Genomic DNA, 22,032 nt, shown 5'->3' on the forward strand with positions numbered 1-22,032 from the left:
AGAATATCAGTGATGATTAATTTACAAGCACTTTGGTTAAGAGTGTTTCAATCTCAAGGTTCTAGTATACTTTTGATGAGTTTCTTGGATCTAACTCAAAAGTTTTCGTAACAAAAGGAGTTTAGAAAGTGCATAGTGGGTCATGCCTTGTAATAAATAGTAAATTAATTGGTTTTAAGTTTTTTTTTTCCTTCTCTTCATCTCTCTCACAATTGTAAAAAAATTGCTTTACAAAAGCGATTTGTCTTAATTGAAGAGCATAAAGAAGAAGAAAAAAAATGTTGAAGACTTACATATTAAGCAATCCAACATGAACAAAGCCATGAAAAGTGAAATATAAGTGATGATACATTTAGGACCCATGCACCATTAGTTTCAGTGCACTATGAAGTTAAAAATCACAAGTTCACTTCACAAAAGAACCTTTTGGAACCGATTAACACTTTTGGTCGTATTCAATACCACGTTCGATTAAACCTTAATTATCACTCCTTTTGTCACAAAAATCATCTCTTTACACTGTTCACTTTCAACGTAACCACATACTAATGATCGAACACCAAAACTAAACTACAATTTTACTTACATCATAATAGTGTTGGTGATGATGCAAAGGCACGAAATGATGTTACTTTTGGAATGTAAATAAGTGGGGTTGGTTCTTTGAGTGCAAAGGACAGAGAAAAAGGAAAAAATAATGCAAAAGTGAAGAAGGAATAAAGATAACCCAAACACTTTACCTCCCATCCTCCAAAGAAAACTTTCCCAAAGAACATTGAATAGGAATCGATCCCTTTGGAAAGAAGTTCCCTTTTTTAAACTAGCACGAGAAAGGAATATAATTTTGCGAACAAAGTAAATAAAGCATTTCGATTCATATTCAAATCTTTCATGAAAAAAGAATCAGTTATTTTTACCAAATCAGTGTAATTTCGTTTTGACAGTATCAAAATAAATAAAAATTATAAGATTAAATTAGACATGAGACATGTTTTGTTAAATACAATTGTCATTTTTATGATGATCTTGGTCGAAGCACGTAAACATTCCATATATATATATATTGAGAAATTGAATAACAATAGATTAAGAAAAAATAGAAGAAAAGTAGCAGCACCATGCAACTAATTCGAACACTTCATTGTGAAAAACTAACTAACCTAACTTAAACGCGCGTTTTGCAACTCTGACTCCGAAACCCGAACCTCTCGTTTTTCAAGTCATACTCAACGTAGAAATTCTGCTGCTGATAGTTCCCCAATATCACAGCGGGCCCACCCGCCACGCCAGGACCCGCCACGTCATCAGACACAATAGTCAAACACGCCACGTCGGATTTCCCGACCAACGAGAAATAATTCGTCAGCGGCAGACTCATCTTCGCGCCACCCCTGAACTCAAACCGGAGCTCCGGAAACGACGCCGTTCCAGACACCACAAAACACGGACTCAGCCCGGATTTTTTCTCCACCTCCCTCGCGCGCGTGTAGTTCACCTGCTTCGCAAACTCCTGCGCCACCAGATCAAAAATTGGCCTCTCCATGAACGTGAAGGTGGACCCGGAGTCCACGATAGACCCACCGTTACCGTCAGCGTCAGGCTCCAGAAGCCTCTTCGGAACGCGCACGCGCTTCTCCCCAACGACGATTCTCCTGAGAGTGAGGTAATAGTACGCACCGAACGCGGGGTTTTTGCTCGACGGGTTTTTCCGGAACGGCGTGTAGCTGACGCCGTTTGTTCTTTTGTTGTCGGAGGAGAAAGTGTGCAAGACGAGGTCGCTGGTTTCCGGCGATTCGTCGAACTGGTGAGAGAGTAAGCAGTAAGAGAATCCGGTGAGGTTCATCTGCGACGGCAGGGACTCCGGACCGCGGCCGAAGCCCGCGATTCCGGCGGGCTGGTAGACGGAGACGATGGAGCAGCCGACGAGAAAATCGGGAAGGATTTTCCCGGGAAAGTTGAGGTTTTCCGAGAGGAGAAAGCCCGCGGTTGAGCCCAGCCCGTATTGGACAGTGTAAGCAGGACATGTCAGTGAGCAGTTGGCGGCGCCGGCGGCAGTGTTATTTTTGCAGCAGCGCGATTGAACATTGTCGCCGAAGAGCCAGGAGCATTTGGGGTTGGTGCAGCCCACTAACTTGGAGGAAGAAGAGTTCTTGGGGATGAAAGATTTGGGTGCATTGTGGAAGGAGTTGCAATTTGAGCAGAGGTAGTGGGAGGAGCACGGGAACCAGACGAGGGTGCTTCCGGTGTCGAGAATAAAGGTGAAGGTTTGCGGCGGGGTTCCGAAATCGAGGTCGATGGAGTATCCGCCGTATCTTTTCGGGTGGATTTGGGTTTTGATTGGGTTGGGTTGGCGATTTTTGAGGTGGTGGGCTCTTGTGATGGAAGTTGAAACAGCGAGTTTGAGGGTCTGGAATGGCTGCGAAGAAGGGTGGTTGGTGAATAAATGGGAGAGAGGGAGGGTGATGGTGTTGGGTGTGGATGATGAAGTGAAGATGAAGACAGAGAGAAAACAGAGTATAGAGAAAACATGAGAAGTTGGAGGAGGCATTTCAGAATGTGAAGGTTAGATAGATTTCACAGGATGTTTCAGTTTTGCCGTTTTGGTCGTTTATGCATAACGTATGTATATATATAACAATGGAAGAGTGCGATGCTCGAGAGAATCGTGCTCCATTCATGGGTTGTTGTATATGTATATATATATATTCACAGTGAGAAGCAGAGAATCTGAATTTCACGAAACTTGAAACCAAAGAAAACGGTGGTTCTGACGTGGCAGTAGTAGCACTTGTAAAGAGAGAATGTTAATTGACTATTAGAAATGGTGAAATTTCTATGCATTATCGTTCTTACGTAAACTAAGTATTACTGCTACAGAAAAATCCCTTTCTTCTGTTTCAATTATATCAAATTTACGTGTGAACGTGAACTGCGTATGTTTACCTTTTGCGGCTTGTTTAACTTTAATCCATGTTTAATTTGAATTTAGATGCAAACTTTATTTGAATTAGTAATTTTTTGTTTTCTTAAAGTATTCTGTTGTAGCATATATGGAGCCATGTCTGTGGAGTAATCTATTGTGTCTGCTGACAGTTTTCTATTATGTTTGCGACATCAAGAGTAACATATGATTTTTGGTAGATTTTACTTTGATGTCGTTTATTTGCAGAATTTTGAGGACCCAACAAGAACCAAATGACAATGAGAATTTATTTATTTCTTGGATTAGAGCTACTGAAACGCAGGTTGAGATAAAAAGCCACTGTTGCATTGCTAGTGCTTACTTTTTCATCGACATTATTCATATAAAAAGACATTCTTTATTAGGATAAAAAAAAAGGAGAAGTTTAATACAACAAAGACGAAAAAAGTTATAAACAAATTGATATAAAAAGACATTCTTTATTGGGATAAAAAAGGGCAAACTTTTATACAACAAACACGAAGAAAGATATACACAAAAACTTACTAGATAATGGGGTTGTCGTTGTTCTAAACTATTGAGTTAATTAAAAATGCAGAAAAATGGGAACCTTCTCTAAGATTTGAAATAGGGACAGCAAAAAGTGTGACATTTGTTGTTATAAAAGTATAATTATTATGTTTTTGACTAATAATGAAGAAGAGGAGGAAAACATGTATTAAAAAAAAATACATATAAAATATAAGATATTGAAGAGAATTTAATTTAATTTTTCAGAGTGTGGAAGTACAGAAGAAGTGAGAATGTTCCTTGCAATACTGCATGGCCATTTCCAGCGTCGCAAAAGCGAAGGCTTCGTTTGGTTATGTGAAGACTGAGTTGAAAGTTTCATAAGTTGAAAGGTAGTTAGTTGGGTGGAATTGCAACTCGCTACCAAACACGCAACAAAATCACTGTCAATAGCAATTCGCATTGCACCATTTGTTTTCGCTCTACAATGCGAGATACGATCACCGCTTCTTCCAAACGCTCTTCAACCTTCACGTTGCACAGCCACACCTCATCACTCTCTTCACTCTCATTCATTCCATCTCCGTCGCCATGTTGCGCGCTCTCTGGCGATCCATCGATCGCTTCTCCGTTCAAAACTTCCAGTAAGTGATTCACCGAATTCGCCTCGTTAGGTTTCGTTGCTATTTTCATCGTTTACTTCATTGTTCGTAAATTTCGGTGACAAATTGAATGTCTACGATACGATGCATTTTAAGGTTTTTATTGTTTTCAGAGTGCGGACTTGTTTCTTATGAATAATATTGTGAATTGTTTTCGATTCTCGTGGAGTTTTACTTGTTGATGTGGTTACAGATATGTAATAAACGAACTGCGGAAGATCAACGTTGTGGACAAAAGTAACAGGGTAACAAGCGTCAATTTCTGTGAGCGTTTTCTTTTGCATGAGAAAACTGTTATATATTGATGTGTGCCTTTTATTGCAGGAGCTTGTGATGGATTTATTGCAGTCCGTTGTGGAGATTGTGATGTATGGCGACAGACAAGATCCGCAAATTTTCGAGTATGGATCTGTTTCGTTCTTATGTCGTTCTTGTTTTCTGGACAAGGTTTTAATAATTGTGACGGATTGAAAATTTTGGTTAGATGTTTCATGGAGCGCCAAGTGCTGGCGGATTTTGTTCACATTCTTAAGATCAGTGAAGATTCGAAAATTGAGGCACCACTGCTTCAGTATCTTAGCATAATGATTCAAAACATGGACAGTGAACATGCAATTTGTAAGATGGCTATTTTAGTATTTTGATGTCTCAGGTTAAGTTCATTGACTCCTGAGTTTTACTTGTTTATGCATACTTAGTTGATATCTGCCTGATGCATTCACTTTACAAAATACAGTGTTCCTCTTCAGTCCTTTGCTCTTTGGCTTAGTACTGTCACTGGTATTTAGTATAAATTGGTGTCTCTTATTTGCATGGTGCAGACTATTGCTTCAGTAATGGTTATATCAACAACATTATTTCACACCCCTTCAAATTTGATGGAGGAGACCTAGCTTCATACTATGTTTCTTTCCTAAGGTATGGTCCTTTTTTCTCCTCTCCTTTGCATCTCACTTTTTCACTTCAAAATTTATTGCAAGCAGTTATGTGTTCTACATTTTTTCCTTTCTTTATTTTAAGACTTAAATACCTTTTTGGTCCTCGTTCTCGTAGTGTTTGTTGCAGATGGTCTTTATTTTGACAGAATGTTTAAAAATGATCCTCATTTTCACCGAATGTTTAAAATGGTCCTTATTTTCGCAATTCATGTTTTATTTGGTCCTTTACTGTAACACCGTTTAAATCATTAACAGAACATTGTACATGTGGCACAGTTTGTATTAGGGTGTGTTATGTGTACTGTACATATGGTTAATTAACTTTAATTTTTTTAATTTAGGGGAAATTTTGCAATTAGGGAAATCTCTTCATCTTCGTCTCTTCATCTTTGTCTTTCTTGAACTCGGATTTGCAGAGGAAGCAACTAATACTTGTCATTCCATAATTGGATTGCAGTTGCAGCTAATATTTTGCATGAAGCATCTGTATGCAAATAAAAGATCCTCTGGCAAAAAATTAAAGATACTGTGGAAGGCTGCTAGGAGCACACACCCAACACTTTGGGAAAAAGTGATGTTAACGATTAAAGAGTTAAATATTATGCTTACAGATACCTTATTGCTATACCTATGCAATCCAATGATGAAATGACAAGTATTAGCTGCTTTTCCTGCAAATCCGAGCTCAAGAAAGACGAAGACGACGAAATTTCCCTAATTGCAAAATTTCTCCTAAATGGAAAAAATTAACGTTAATTAGCCATATATACAATACACGTAACACACTCTAATACAAATTGTGCCACCTGTACAATGTTCCGTTAATGATTTAAACGGCGTTACAGAAAATGACCAGATAAAACACAAATTGCGAAAATGAGGATCATTTTAAATATTCGGTAAAAATGAGGACCGTTTTAAACATTCTGTCCAAATGAGGACCATCCGCAACAAACACTACGAAAATGAGGATCAAAAAGGTATTTAAGCCTTATTTTAAATAGTATTGGGAAGTGGGTCGATTTTTTAATTTCTGATATTCGTTTCACATAATTTTTTCTTTGTTGTGTTACAGTAATTTATAGAATAAATTAACTTTTTGTTTGTTTCTTCATTCAGGGCTATTAGCTGCAAAATAAATAGGCACACACTTTGCCTTCTTGTGGATATTCAGGGGGTAAGTGAAAAACATACAAGTGCAACAGTTAGCTGCTATCTGTTAAATCAAAGGTCATCACTTCCCCACTTAGGATAAGAACATAAGGCTTGACTTATTTTTTGGTTGCACTTATGAGGTCTCAGTTGTTTAACTTATTTCAGTCAATCAACAACCTCATCAATAAATATAATGCAATGCTATTGAAGTTGAGAAACATATTGGATGAAGTTACATACTTGACTCTAGCATGAATTAGTGTTTTGAGAAAACTTTTACCCCTTGTGAATGCAATATGAAAGGGGAATAATCATCTTCGGTTGATTTCTACTGTACATCCAAGACGGAATTTTTGTCCAGCAAAATTCAGCAAAATTATTTTAAAATTATTTTTGTTAAAATGTTCGACTGCAGGATGCTATAGTCTCCTTTCCCTTGTATACTGGAGCTCTAAGATTTGCTCAGCATGAAGAAAAGATGATTCAGACAGCTATACGTGCATTGGTTCTTAACATCTACAACGGTATACTTCTCTATTTGAATAGCTAGCAGGTTATAAGCATGCCTTAGTGTAATATATTTCTGAACTTCGCATCATTTTTATCTTGATTCTACAGTGAGTGATGACAAGGTCTATCAATTTATATCAACTCCACCAGTTTCAAAATATTTCTCTGACCTGATTTGTAGATTAAAAGATCTATGCTTTCGGTTAGATGCTGTTGTCTATGATAAAGAGTATGTTAACTTGAATATTTTTTTTCATCAAATAATTGTTGGTACTTTATAGGCACTCAGGAAGAGTTTTATCTTATGGAACTAACTGCCTTATACCGACGCAGGAAAATGGACACTCAGAAAAGAAGAAATGGGATTATTCTTGAATCTGAAAAAATTGCAGATGAACTGTACTACTTCAAAGACATTCTTAATGTTGGCGAGCCTCGTTTGACTAGACTGGTTATGGAAAATCTTTTGAATGGACTTGTGTTTCCTCTACTACGTTCATTTATGGCTTCAAAGAATATAAATGTGAGATGAGAAAATTTCCTGCAAACTAGTCTATCTTTTAGTTTTAGTTTCTCTCTGCATTTGTGCCATCCATATGTTAACTTAGGGTTCAGGTATGTTATGATAGGGTGAGGCTCTCCAATTTGTGAATGCTTGGGAATTTGACTCCTCTGAAGTGAAGTGTATAAAGTGAGAAAGTAAGAGTGTATCTTTTAATATATAAGAAGAGAAATTATTTAAAATAGTTAGAATATTACTGAGTTAGTAACTCAAGGTGCTAGTTAGACATAAACAATGGGAAGGAGGAGAGGAGAGAAAAAGGATGTTAATTTTGTAGATTGAGCTATTAACTCTTGGTGAAGGGGGAAATCCTTGGAGGAGAGAGTGCTCTCCTATTTCTTGTTCTTTTCATTCTATTTAATCAAATTCTTTCTTTCCTTTCTCTTTTCAGTTTTTGGTTCCAAACAGTATCCATGCTTGATTTTAAATGAGTTAAGCATACTAGAACTTGAATTATAATCATGGTGAACACATCCTTACTTTCTGACTTTATTCCACTTTTTTCTTTAGAGGACTTAATCCAATATTTAATCTATATTATGGTAAAATGGAAATTTTGTTTTCTATGCAATTGAATGAGAGGAGAAAATCATCATTTAAACTAACCACAATGTCCTAGTTCATACTTCTCAGTAGTTCATTCATTTTTTAGATTTGATTATTTCGAAGAGATCTGTCACACCGTCATATTAAAATAATTTTCTCTCCCATGTCTTGTATTTTCCATGCTTCTTAAAGTGTGCCAATTGAAAGGTTCAACACAGATCTGTTATGAAAGGAAAGAAATATGAAAAAAAGGCTCGGTGGAAACTCCAGTAGTTTAGGCTTGTCATCTTGCATTTTATTCTAATTTATTTTTTCACATGGTTACTCATTAAAATTATATCTTTGCCCCAGGGATCTGACTTATCTGCTATCACTTCGCTATATATCATATCCCGCCTTCTCCAGGTTGTTGGTGGAAGAAGCACGATTAACAATGTGGCTTGTGTTCTTCTGTATCATATATTGAACTTCAATGTGAAAAGTCCGAGTGAAGGGAATACTTTTGATTTCCACTATGATATTGTAACCTTTTCAAAGCGCTTGAATGAAGTGGAAAATGTTATATCTAGTGCTCCTGAGTCAAATGGATCTCAGAGTATCAACGGGACCTATTTAGGTGCTCATTGGGAAGGTTTCATGTCTAGTATCACTATTTGTAGTCCAAATGGTGAAATTTGTTCCGAAAGGTTGGTGATTATTTTGATGTGTAAATTTCATTGTAGACTTTTATAGTGTTAAGACACTTTCCCTGTACTTTGTCACATACTTTTTTGTTTCCGAGCATTTGCACCAGTAGGAAGACCTGCGGGGGAAATCAGAGGACAAACCTTACTAGTATATGCATAGTGATTTCTGATAAATGACTTTTCCAGATTAGAAATAATAGAAAATGTGTTGGTGCTTGATGTCATATTTTGTCCTCGTTGGATATTATTGGTTTCCATTGATTTATTGAAGCTTTGCATAAGCTGATCATCATCTTCATCTTAATATATTATTATTATTTACCTGAGCCTTGGAATGTATTCTGTTTTTCCTTAATTTCTTAGTTTCATGATTTTGTTTGAGCTTTGATACAATAGTGATGCATGAGAAGGTTAGATCCAAAAATTGTTGAAGATTGTATTTTCTTTTTTCCAATTCGACTTTAATTTTCTCTTTTTCTTGTGATGCAATTAATGCTTCTATATCTTCATCAAGAACCTGTTCTTCAGCATTGTTATGCAGCTCCTGACATCAGGAGGAAGCATTTACTGAGACAGATCATTAATGTATTTAGGAGTGGTCATTATCCAGTGTATCTAAATATACATATAATGAAATTGCTACTTTTGCAGGAGTGGAATATTTGCTTTTCTTTTCTGTAAGGATCAAAGCCTATTGTTAGCTTCAATATTTCTCTTGCTTATCCTGATTGAGAGTAAAGGTAGTGTAATTTTGTTCATTTATGTTGCCTTACAGTTATCTTTTAGTAAACAACCGAGTTATTTGTTGTTTATATCAATTTCATGCAAGTTTTGCAGATCTTGATTGTGACTTGTCACTGATGAGTAAGCTACCTGAGATGGGGGATGAGATGGTAAGCCTTGATGGACATATTCGTTTAAATGGAAGAGGACCATCAGTTTTCAGAATGTCATAATGTGGCACATCTATTACTGACACTGTAAACTGTTAAGGATCATTTATTCTAAAAACAGTATATTTTTCTCAAACAATTTCAGAGCTTTTTATCGGTGCTAAAATACAACACCAAGTCAGTTTCCCCCTACTATGTTGGATTGGCTACATTGGCCAAATGATTTCATAATGTTCTATAGTGAGTCCATCATGCCTTTAGACAAACAATTGTCCTTTAAATCTTTTTTAATGATTTTGCCCGTTGTTTTGGTCTTCCTCTATCTCTTGCAATATGGCTACCCTCCAGTCATATATAATCATCATCTAGCCTCCATAATCACAAATTGATGCCTCTGGTCAACACCGATTATGGGACTCCATGCATTTATAATTAGAAAATCACAACGAAAAATTGTTTCTTTGTAAAAATATTATAAATTTTGGAATATTTAGCATTTGAAGTTGCTAAAACCTGTCTTGTTAGTAGTGGATCTCAATTAAATCTAGATTGGATTTTAAAAAATCTAATACATGATCACCCTTATATCTTGTCAATAGCTGATACCTGTCTTTTTCAGATCCATTATGTTTTATGTTTTATATTTTATTCTTTGCTTGTACATTTTTCAGACTAATGGCACAACATCTAAGACTGTGGATGGAAGTATCTTCATTAAGTTTATGCCTGAGGTATATCTATCATTACTTTTTATATGTTAGATCAAATTGTCCTTTTTATTTACTATCGTTATGTTGGTTCAGTAGAATTGGGTTCTGTTCAACATGCAGAATAACAAAATTACCATCTCGTTTTAAATTTAACAGATTTTAAAAGCACTGCTGAACGTTTTAGCCTTCCAGCAACCCCTCTCAACAATGATGCTATGGCATGCGGGGTGGTGCCTGCAAAAGCTACTGGTCTTCCATAAAATGGAGCTTGACAGTGATAATCTTCTCCTATTCACTGTAAGTACTCAACAACTTAATCTAATTTCTTAACATTTGCAACTGGATGTCTCCTTGCGTGGAGAAATACTAATATTTTACTATTACAAGTTTGGCTAGGTAAAGTAAATTTAAAGATGTATCAATTTTGGTAACTTCCATAGCTTTTGATTATTTTTCTTTCTGGTGTTTCGGTTCAGTAATAATTTTACCATCAGTTGTCAAGTCTAGAAGATTACCTAGATACTAATTAGGTACAATATTTTAGTTATTATGCAGAAGAAGTGTATCATTAGTCTCACGATTAGTTATGAAATTATGTAAGCTGGCAGACCAAAAACCGTTTCTCCTAATGTTCTAGGACTATAGGGTCTACCTACAAGTTTGTCTTCAAATCTGAAGATGATCGATTTTGTGCATGTTATTGTCATCATGTCATGTTGTGTGGGTTAAAACAACGGCCATATCATTGCTCAGAAGCATATTTAGCGATAGGTTTTTTATCATGTATGATAGATGACAAATGTCACAAAATATATAGGTATTTTGATAACAGAAATATGCCAACTTACGTGCATATATATATATATATATATATATATATATATATATATATATATATTCAATCTAGAATTTTGTTTATAAATTCCGGAAAAATTATTGATGTTATTCTTATGAATCAACTGTTGGTAGAAATATAGTGATCAAATGTAAAGGTGTGAATTGTTTTATATTACAAATCTTGTTGATCGACCACACGCAAAAATCCTTTGGGTTTGAAATGTCAGTAATGCACAGACACACCTCATATCTTGTGGCGAAAAAGAACTTTTTGTAGAAGAATGCGTTGTAGAGATATGGACTTTAATGCATACAGAAAACATTTCAGGTGAGAAAAAATCATATTACAAGAGACTAGAGGGTTGAATGTAATATAACAATAAGGATCTATTGGCATAAAGGTTGTAAATTACATACTAACAATTCTCGAAAGCAATTTAAACATGAAGATGTCTCCTTTCCTGTGTGCATATTGACCACTGGATCAATATTGTTCTCTTGTCCAAATGTACAGTTTGATTTCTAAACATAGTTTCCGCATTCAACTACATATACTGACACATTGAATTGTCATGTTCTGTTACACTCAAGCATCGCATACTAATGAGTATGTTACTGATTGTATTATATTGTGTTCTTAATCATATATGATTTTGGTTCTCCAAACTTTCAAAATATCATTTCCAATTTTCAGTTTGAAATTTCTGCATATCGCCTCCTGCAAAATTGTAAACAACAATCATACAGCATAAAATTTTGAATTTTGATTCCTAAGTTATGACCCCATCGATTCTGTACCAGCATTCCCCATTGAAAACCTGAACTTAGGCAACTGCCATTGTATAAGATCTTTCCTTTTTCTTTTTTTTTTCATCTCCGTTTCTGCATAACCTCTTCTCTATCTTTTATTTAGCTTGTTATTCTCTAATGTAGTTTAAATGCCTCTTAGTTACATATGCAATAAATATAGATAAATGTATTCATGAACTATGCTTGGCATGTTAACTAATTATTTTGGGTATACATGCAGTCAATTTATTTCATCTTTAATTTTGGATAAGGTATACATGTTATGGGATTTAAGATTGATTTATCCATGTTATTATAAGTTCATGAGTACCAATTACAAAATTGCGTTTATGTTCAAAATTTCTAAAGTTTTATAGTTTCTAGTTTCCGTCGGCAGACTTCCTATGATCAGTCCCGTGTAAAGTTTATGAAAGAACTTGAAGGAGTTTGGTTAGATCATATTCCAGATACACTAATTACAGAATTGGCAAGCTGTAAAAGAGGTATTTATTAATTTGTTCACATAGAGATTGAGCCTACTCTCTTTTTGAGTAACTTGGTATTTGAACAGTTAAAACAAGTCTAGTAGATGCTTAAAATAGACCACCATGGTGCATACATATTTTTGTTGTTGAATGGAAAAAAAAGGAAGATCGTTGAAATTTTGGTTTTTGATAGATTCCGATGGCTATGTTTGATACAGGTAGAACAGTCCATCTGATGGGATTAAGATTGTACTACTAATATAAATTTCCTTGTACTAATATGAAATTAGCTTATAAGTTATAATGGTTTATAATTTTTCTAATGCTCATCCCACTTATTGCATGCAGTTCTTGAACAACCTTCTCAATATAAAGATCCATTATTCTTGTTGGAGCTTGTTCTTCACCAACAACCGACCAATGGTATTGTCATTACTGCACAAACACCTCCTCCATGATATTTCACTTTAATGTTGGGTAGAACCAAGTACTATTTATATTTATGATTTCATAAAATATATGTCTGTGACAGGTCAAAGAGCTTCATATTTTGCATGGCAAAGAATGGTTGATGTAGTGAAGGTGATGTCATATGTTTTTCCATTTGTGATTCATATTAGTTTGGATTACAAGGATAAGAAGTTTAAGTTAGATTTCACTGTTTCATACGGTATTTGACATATTTACAAGTACATGTTATATTTGATTAGCTAAGACGATTGAACTCTAAACTTGGGTTGTAGAAAAAAGCTTGAAATTTCTTAAGTATGTGTATGGGTATGAAATGTAAGTTCAACAAGACATGAATTAGGTGTGATTTAGAGGTGAAAATTGGGGATTACACACCAGTTACATATAGTTTATGCATCTTTGGATCTATATTTCAACATCACAAGGATCTTATTAAACAATAGGAAAGAGAAAGATATTGAGTTGAAACTCTGGGTTTTTTTGACAACAGTGCTCTGTTTATATTGAGAAAATGGCACCAATATAATAAATGGAGGATATTTGATATCCTTTCTAATAATAGTGATTTGATACAAGAAAAAAATCAAAAAGTTCCTAATAACACATAAAGGATTTACGCCTTATTTCTATAATTATAGCACTTCTCCTCAAGCTTGAGCATATAAGTTGTATGTGCTTAACTTTTGCAATTATGATTGATCCTTGGTCCTCTTAGCAACTTGGTGAATATGCCAGTAGATTTTTCACTAGACTTGACAAATCTAGTAATGTCTCTACACTCCAACTTTTCTCCTATGAAATGACAATCTACCTGAATATATTTGGTTCTCTCATTTTGAGAGACAAGATTAGAGACGATGTGTAAAGCTGCCTAGTTGTCACATATAAAGTACATTTGAGAATTTTCTTCAAATTTAAGCTTTATGAGGGATTGCTTTAGCAATATGAGCTCAAAAGTAGTGACTAATGTTGTTGCCTTGTTTTCTACTCCTACACTTGAACTTGCCATAACATTTTGTTTCTTAATTTTTTTTTATATGAAGTTACCTCCAACAAGAATACAATGTCCCGAAATGGAGATGAAGCTTGTTTATTAAAACTATCAGGAAAAGACAGAAAAAGTGTTCTGTAACTAACATGATTAACAATTCAAACTAGACAAATGTTTTAAAGTCCACACCATCTTCTTCAATTGTCAACCCAAGATGTCCTAATTGTGCATGAATTATCATTGGAAAGACTGCAAATGCACATACCGATGGTGAAGAAAAGAGATAGTAAAGGCATGTGACTCACATTCAACACCAAAGTACTCTACCTGATATCATATGTTTGGGTCAATCGAGGTTTTTTTTTTTTTTTTTTTCTTTTATTGATAGGCGAAAAATATATCAACAGCACATGGGGTGTTCTAACCCTTGTCCAAAAAAATTTACATAGTTCCCCTCTCCTAGATATACTTATGGTTTCTCATGAGATTTTTATATTACAAACCAAAACAAACCTACTCAAATTCATTTTTGTACTTTCAAAACAACTTGACTTAAAAGATTACAAAGACCTATAATCCTGGAACCTCCTTACTCTCCAATTTGTCAAATAATTATGCAGACCATCCTCACATTTATTATCGATATATGTGTTGGAGATTTGCAAACGGCCTTTTCTTATTAGCCAAACTGGGTGTGCATAGCAGTCCCTGATGTTGAAAGAATTGCTTCACTCGTAGCTATACTAATAGAGCTATGCTGCTTCTCAAAAACCACATACCGTATACCATGTTAGAAAGCAGCTTCCCTGCATCAACTGGTATTTAGGCATCTTCTCTGCACCAATGCAGCCCCATTGCATCTTTCCATGTTCTTACTTTAAAGCAAGCCTCGGCACTGGCTAGTTATGAGCAGACTGGAGCAAAAAGACAATGTGTATATCTTACAAATCTGCGTGGAAAACAGACTGCATCAGTCCCGGAAGCAAAGGATAATGAGAGATATAAAGAGCAAATTTTACAATAATGGGTGGAAGGGGTTAGGTAATGCTAAGGCTGGAAGATTTTATTTGTCAACCATCGGCAAGAATGATAAAGGGCAAATGGTCAATAGCAAAGAAAATTGTTAATTGTTAACTGGACATTTGTTACAAAGATTTCTAGCACTTTTGGCGGGGATTTAATCAGTTCATGAATTTCCTTGTTTGACCAAAACATTACATTGTTCCATACTTCTAATACCAGTTGTTTATTCAGGCTTTTGTTCTCCACATCCAGTTGAGGACATTAATTTTCGAAGGAGTATTGCTAGAGAAGCCATTATTGAACATGATTTCCAGTTCTACCAATGATTCTGGAGTAATTCGTACTTCAAAAATTTCATCTGCTAGCTTTGGGTCCAATGTCTCGTTGGGTAGGCACCGGTATATTTATTCTTGGTTCTGCCTACGGCATTTTTTTCTTCTTGTGTAAATTCTAACCATTTGTAACGGTTGCAGAGTCCGGACTACCTTGTGGAATTGCATTTTCAAATTCTGAAATTAGAGATATATATGTAATTCCAGTAGCAAGTGGAATAACTGGAAAATTGCTTCTAGCAGAGAAACACCCATTCCGCAGTCGACATGGTGTTGTGATTGCAATTGCTCCGTTGGCAGGGTTATGTGTACGTCTACATTGCTGTGACCTTTTTCTGAGCTTAGCGTCTTTGGTGATATTAGTCTAAAATAATCCATACATTTTTAGGTGTTAGGGGGGAGGGGTTTGATAATTTTTCATCAGTTAATCATGTTTTGATTTCTTGGTTGAGTTTGATGCAGCCTAAGATAGATGAGAAGCACTCGTCATGGTTGCATGTTGGAATCAGAGAGTTTGACCCACAGTTTTATTCAATGAAAGGTAGAGAAAAGCATGCGAGCATGGGTGATGATTGGGCAGATGGGAGATGGACCCTTGGTTTCCCAAACGCAAGAGCTTGTGAGGAAGCTCAATTAGCGATTCTCAATGAAATGGGGAAGCAGAGATCAGCCCTCCAGTATATGCTTGCTCCATTACTTGAGGATGATTTTGGATTACCTCAAAACTGAGGTACTTAAGTTGTTAGAATCACTTGTCATGGTTACTTATATTCTTTGCTCTTTTAATCATTGTCTCTCTTTTATTTATACTACTTAGAATTTAACATAACAATTTATTATTTAATGAATTAAATCTTTTTGAGTTAAAATGAGTTGTTAGAAAGGAAAATTAAAAAAACAGTTGAAATTTAAAATATTTATGGAAATACTTATTTTAAATAATAAAATTTTAAATTCATTAAAAGAATGAAATAAATTGAAATTCAACATCTAATCACTCCCTCCTTATACACATTATACACACAAACATATTAAAAAATTAAATTATTAAATATTATATAAATATTTAAATTTGAATTATATATATTTTTGATAAAATTGAATTTTAAAATACATATTTGCAAAATGAAATGTTATCTTAAAAAAATACAATCTTTTATCCAAATAAAAATTTGAAATGTAAAATATTTTAATTGCTGAATAAAATATTTACAAAAATAACAAGAATTTAATTATAAATAATTTAAATATCACGTATTTTAATTTTTTAAGTTATTCAAATTTCTCTTCAAAACACAAAGTTACACTTTTATATATTATTTTAAACGACATATTTTATTCTACAAAGTATGTTTGTCTTGGCATTTGGCAGTATATACTAGGTTTCTATATCGCATATTTTTCCGATCATGTGTGAATGTGGTCAGTTATTATATATTTTTTGTAATTTCTTATTTTTACTTATTCATTTTATTTTGATATATTTAATTAGGATAATTTAAATACATATTTTTTTCCAATCATTTGAAATGTCTTTTAATAACAAAATTATTATCGAAGTTTCCAGTTTCAAAACACATAATAATTTGAATGTAATAATTAATTCTAGTGATGCTATCTTAATGGATCTGGGGATAAAATATTAATATCATCTTTGGGAAGGAAAACTTTCTTAGATTTCAACTATTAGACTTGTTTCGTTATACTCAATAATTCCAAATTTTAAGAAACAAGTTTTCCTTCTCAAAGCAACCCTCACGAAAGTTTTATATTCTAAATCTCAAATGTAGTAATTGTTACTACCCATGCTTACTTTTATGGACTTGGTGACACAACAACTATTATTTATTTTTGCATATGGATTATTGGTAGCCCTTTTACAAACTTTCTTTTTACTTTACCAAGTTAATGTGAATGTTAACATAGGTTTTGATTTTGCATCTCTTATTGACTTCCTCATAGTTTGGGTGTCTTTGCCTTTTGTATCAAAAGGAACAAAATTAGCATAAGCAACAAATAAAAACTTCTCTACTTTCACTGATTTATTGATGTAGTTAATGGGTTAATTATAGTTGGAAATGAAGCACCAAGAGAAAATAAGCCTCTGCTGAGTTAGAATTGAGGATTATTTAAGATGGTGAGTTAAAAATGAAAAAAATGAAATTGTGGATTTTTGCTTAGTTTTTGTTTCTCGATCGTTTTGGTCTCTATAGAAGCGATATGTCTTAAGGTGACATGCTAATAACATAGTAGAATTAACGCATCTATTTTTTTTTTTTTTTTGTCTTAAATAAACTTTCCTTTTACATATAAGATCATGTAGGATTTCTGGATGTGGACTGTGTCTATCCGTCTCTAAGAAATGCGAAGATATATGTATATTTAATTCCATAATTAAATTTGAGGAGTCAGGATTGGCTTGCACAACTCTTAAATAATAATTAACTATTTTTTTTAGTTAAAATCTTACACATATTCAAAAACCTATAAATATATATATATATATATATATATATATATATTTTTTTTTTTTTTTTTGATTCATATGTTTTACTCACTAAATTCTCTCCATCAATATTTATATATTTGTTGTAATAATTTTTTTTTCTGTAGATAAATATTTCCTGAATTTCTATCAGTAATTTGATGATCAATCTTTAAAAACCCGCTTGACTTGTCAGAAATATCATTCTTTCCATTACGGAAGAACTATGCTGTTTTCTATTTGAACAATTCTTTTAGTAGATGCGTGTAATTTTGATCGTTACTTTCTTGAATGTAATTTGGTTCGTTCATTTTCTATAGCTCGTAGTACAAGAACGGACAAGATTCCTGAGACGTCTACAATGTTTAGGATATACATATTGTTATGAACACTATTATGGAAGAAGAATTTTTTTACTCTTGTACAGTAAGATAAGAATGAATTCATATTGGTCTTTAGAAGAACTAAATTGAGCAGTTGATTTATCATATATATACAGCAAGAAGATCAGTAGGAATAGAAGGTTCAATTTCAATTACATTAGCTGAAGAATTGGAAGGAGTAGATGTTCTTATTGTTTTGATTATAGCTTGGTGGAAGACCATGTTTACTCCAACCATTTTCAGAGCTGTGATTTGTCCTTTGATAATGATCGCAGTATTTGTTATTATGTCCAACATATTTATTATAGTCTTCTACAACGTGAAAGAACTTTTGTTGGAATTATCTAGAAAGTTAAAATTTCAATTGATTATGAGAATTATATGGAAGAAAGAACCACTAAATTCATGATCTTATTGAAGAACTAAATGATTTTGTAGAACTTGATATAGGTCCATAAGTATGACTTGAGTACGAGCTTGAGAAAAATCACCATTAAGATCACAAACTTTATAACACAATCTCTCTCTTTTTGAATTTTCATGATTAAATCACAATTACAGGGAGAAGAACAAGTACATATAAGAATTGTAGGATATATATAAATAAATAAATAGTTTTCATATGAGTATAGTAACGTGATGCTATAGAGTTACCTTATTTGTACTTTATGGACTTACATATTTGTATTGCTTAACTTGAAATGATGTTTGTACCTATAATTGCAACATACAAGAAACACTTAAACTAAATAGTCTTAAAGTAAATTCATCCTAGTATATAGTGTATTATTATTTTTTATATAATGAATAAGAGAAAATTATATTTTGACTCCTATTTTTTTACTCTCATCTTTTACTCTTTGACATGACTTAATGTGGGTCATTGATTCTTTCAAAGAAAAATATAGTGGTACATTAATCAATGATGAAAGTCAAAAACTTTAGGAGGTCATAATATCATTATACATGAATAAATAAGTGTTAGGATAAGACGATATAGTAAAACTCATAAGAGAGTTTGATAAGAATTTTGATGATAACAAACTAGTATTGAGTAATGAAAATAAATGGTATTATTTGTTTGACATGTGTAGTTACGTATAGATAAAGGTCATCAATATGAATGAATTCTTATTCAAGATTTGATCACTGGACCTCGTCTAACATCTCTTTAGATATCGTCTAATACTCTAATTATGATTGTCGATAAAATTATTAAATCCATCATGATAAGTGGATTAGGAACCAAGTTATTAAAATTATTCTTAACAAATATTTTATCTTTAAATTTAAGTCAAGAAATGTCTCTGAAGGTTAACTATACTTGATTAATAATTCCATACAACTCTACTTGATTATTCGTTAATATGAAAAATAAAATATTGAATGCAATTTTTTTTTTATTCTGATTGATATCTATGTTCAAAATCATGTATTTAATCTGTCCTATATTAGTTCAGAAATTAGTCCAAAAGTAAAATAAAAATAAGAGTCTTCTATGTTATAATGTTATTATCTTTCACTCTAATCTTTTGTTGTCATCACCTATGCTATATGTTGTTGTTAAGGTTTTTATGCAAACTTTTTGTAAAGGAGATAGTCATATCTTGGAATTATCAGAAACAAGCTACTCTGAAAAAGAAATTATCTCTTGTTGACTCTATGGAAATGATGATTTACGAGAGTTTGTTGGACCTCAGTTTTTTGCAAATTTATTGTATGTTATATATAGATTGTTATCTCTATTTTGGTGGGAGATGATCCTACGCTACAATTGTATATATAGATTAGGCTTAAATACATTTTTAGTCCTCATTTTCGTAGTGTTTGTTGCGGATGATCCTCATTTTGACAGAATGTTTAAAATGGTCCTCATTTGTATCGAATGTTTAAAATGGTTCTCATTTTCGCAATTCGTGTTTTATTTGGTCTTTTTCTGTAACGCCGTTTAAATCATTAACGGAGCATTGTACATGTGGCACAGTTTATATTAGAGTGTGTTACGTGTATTGTACAAGTGTGGTAATTAGATATTTGGGGATAAATAAGTGAGCTAGGGTTTTGGTAAGGAATGTTTAGGCAGTTGGTGAGTTTTGGCAATCTTGTTCCTCTATTCCCAATTGGTGTTGCTGCAATCTTCTTCTTCCTGCAATCTCATTATATAGGTATGTTACGGTCCCAATTTTCTTCCTTTACCTCTAGTTGTAATCGTTGGAGGCAACCGTGTTGTATCACTTCGTGCACTGTTGGTGGTTCAACGAGAAATAGATTAACCCCGATTTGTAGCTGCGAAGAGATGGTAGCTGTGAGGATGGCAAGAACTCCAAAGAATATTGGTAGAAAATTTTGGGTACAATCTATTTTTATTTTTGTGTTAATAATAAATTGGTTTTAATTTTTGGTTTATTGATTTACAGAGTGGTGGTTCCAATCATGTGGGCTGCAACTTTTTCAAATGGTGGTGTTGATGAAAAGGATGTCATCATCATGACACAAATGAGACAGATTAATGATTTGGAGAAGTCATTGAAGGAAGGTTGCTGAGAAGAGACTGCAATTAGTAATAGGGTTACTTGTGTTGTTATTGTATTATTCGTACTGTTATTGTGTGTAATATTTTAAAGTCCAATGTGTTTTGTACTATTGTTAAATGAAGAAATGAATTAGTTTGATTATGTTGATATTAGTCCCAACATGTTCAAAATGACATCTTAATCTGAGCATTGAAGTAAGTGATATTGATATAAGTTTGGGAAAAATTAAATTGATCTAAGTCTGGAAGAAGTTAAATTCATAACATTAATTCATCCTCATCAAAATGCACTACATCAATGTTTGACAAAAGTGAAATTGAACAAAGTTTAAGGAAAATCAAAATGCAGTACATCAATAATGAATTCTACATCAGAAATTCCAAAAAATAACTAAGACGTTTGTAGCTGCTATCATGGCCTTCTCCTAATCTGTAATTTCATCCTTAACTGCTGAGATGGTTCTTCTGGTGTTGGTAGTGGTGTTGCAAGGAAGAAGAAGATTGAGACTGTAATATACCTATATAATGGGATTGCAAGAAGAAGAAGATTACAGCAACACCAATTGGGAATGGAGGAACAAGATTGACAAAACTCACCAATTGCCTAAACATTCCTTATCAAAACCCTAGCTCACTTATTTATCCCCAAATATCTAATTACCACACCTGTACAGTACACGTAACACACCCTAATACAAATTGTGCCACATGTACAATGCTCCGTTAATGATTTAAACGGCGTTACAGAAAAGGACCAAATAAAACACGAATTGCGAAAATGAGGACCATTTTAAACATTCAGTAAAAATGATGACCATTTTAAACATTCTGTCAAAATGAGGACCATCCACAACAAACACTACGAGAATGAGGAACAAAAAGGTATTTAAGCCTATAGATTATATGTAATATTTTAGATTTATAAAGATAAAAAAATGCATCTCATTTATGTTTCGTCTTATGCGGGGTTTTGGTGTTGTCTAATGGTTTTGTATATTGGAAAGGAGACTTAGTATTCATAGGTTTCATTTTCTCATCTCCTTTGTTTTTATTGGTATTGTATATGGGTTGAGACATCTCTAATGTCTTATTCTTTTATTTATATCTTAGTTATTGCTGATAAAGAAAAAAAAAAAACTCTACTTGATTATACTTAAATTGCTATATTTGCACAATTTATTTTAAAAGTTTCCTTTAGTAGAGTTATTCATGAACATTGGAAAAAATATCATCAAATATTTCTAAAACAAGTGTCCTCTATCATCAAGATGAAAAACAAAGATCAAGATCTCTATGTGAAGATATTACCATATCAAAGTCTACCGTATAAAAAGCAAACAATCAAATTTTTGAAGTTACACATAGAGAAACGAGTTGAAGAGTGCAAATATGACTAACCTATGTATTGAGAATGGTAACCAGAGAGACTTATGTACTTGTTATAACCTAAAGAGATTTTCAAACTTGTTGTAACTTATGTTTGATTAATGGAACCTTCTAAGGTGAATGCTTAGGGACAACTAGACTTGCGCATGAGTTTGAATAAGCCAACATAAATATTGTGTGTAAGTGCTTCTTACTAGACATCTACTCTAATCCTTGACATTA

At 33.4% G+C, this 22,032-nt stretch overlaps 3 protein-coding genes across 3 annotated transcripts; 2 read left to right on the top strand and 1 right to left on the bottom strand.

Moving 5' to 3' along the window:
• Positions 1-1,033: 1,033 nt before the first annotated feature.
• Positions 1,034-2,661, bottom strand: LOC114189921 (probable aspartyl protease At4g16563). The gene has a single exon (XM_028078648.1). The coding sequence runs from the start codon at positions 2,546-2,548 to the stop codon at positions 1,166-1,168; it is 1,383 nt and encodes a 460-aa protein (XP_027934449.1). The 5' UTR covers positions 2,549-2,661; the 3' UTR covers positions 1,034-1,165.
• A 1,136-nt stretch (positions 2,662-3,797) lies between these two features.
• On the top strand, positions 3,798-5,435 carry LOC114189900 (protein TRANSPARENT TESTA 9-like). Its single transcript, XM_028078625.1, has 6 exons — positions 3,798-4,077; positions 4,289-4,340; positions 4,420-4,496; positions 4,580-4,713; positions 4,917-5,013; positions 5,375-5,435. Exons 1-6 carry the CDS (start codon positions 4,025-4,027, stop codon positions 5,433-5,435), a joined length of 474 nt encoding a protein of 157 aa, XP_027934426.1. The 5' UTR covers positions 3,798-4,024.
• A 712-nt stretch (positions 5,436-6,147) lies between these two features.
• Positions 6,148-18,011, top strand: LOC114192591 (protein TRANSPARENT TESTA 9-like). Its single transcript, XM_028082362.1, has 16 exons — positions 6,148-6,210; positions 6,604-6,712; positions 6,807-6,927; positions 7,032-7,221; positions 8,158-8,492; positions 9,144-9,232; positions 9,330-9,385; positions 10,057-10,116; positions 10,252-10,392; positions 12,119-12,224; positions 12,555-12,629; positions 12,739-12,788; positions 14,923-15,079; positions 15,165-15,331; positions 15,486-15,753; positions 17,829-18,011. Exons 2-15 carry the CDS (start codon positions 6,667-6,669, stop codon positions 15,750-15,752), a joined length of 1,860 nt encoding a protein of 619 aa, XP_027938163.1. The 5' UTR covers positions 6,148-6,210; positions 6,604-6,666; the 3' UTR covers position 15,753; positions 17,829-18,011.
• Positions 18,012-22,032: the final 4,021 nt, after the last annotated feature.

This window comes from Vigna unguiculata, chromosome 7, assembly GCF_004118075.2.
Source record: "Vigna unguiculata cultivar IT97K-499-35 chromosome 7, ASM411807v1, whole genome shotgun sequence".
Taxonomy (NCBI): Eukaryota; Viridiplantae; Streptophyta; class Magnoliopsida; order Fabales; family Fabaceae; genus Vigna; species Vigna unguiculata.

Coding starts and splice junctions, on each gene's coding strand:
- LOC114189921 (XM_028078648.1), bottom strand. CDS start 2,548: ATGCCTCCTCCAACTTCTCATGTTTTCTCTATACTCTGTTTTCTCTCT.
- LOC114192591 (XM_028082362.1), top strand. CDS start 6,667: ATGATTCAGACAGCTATACGTGCATTGGTTCTTAACATCTACAACG. Junction 9,386..10,056: donor CTGAGATGGGGGATGAGATG/GTAAGCCTTGAT, acceptor TACATTTTTCAG/ACTAATGGCACAACATCTAA. Junction 12,225..12,554: donor ATTGGCAAGCTGTAAAAGAG/GTATTTATTAAT, acceptor TATTGCATGCAG/TTCTTGAACAACCTTCTCAA.
- LOC114189900 (XM_028078625.1), top strand. CDS start 4,025: ATGTTGCGCGCTCTCTGGCGATCCATCGATCGCTTCTCCGTTCAAAAC. Junction 4,497..4,579: donor CAAGATCCGCAAATTTTCGA/GTATGGATCTGT, acceptor AATTTTGGTTAG/ATGTTTCATGGAGCGCCAAG. Junction 5,014..5,374: donor TACTATGTTTCTTTCCTAAG/GTATGGTCCTTT, acceptor TTTTTAATTTAG/GGGAAATTTTGCAATTAGGG.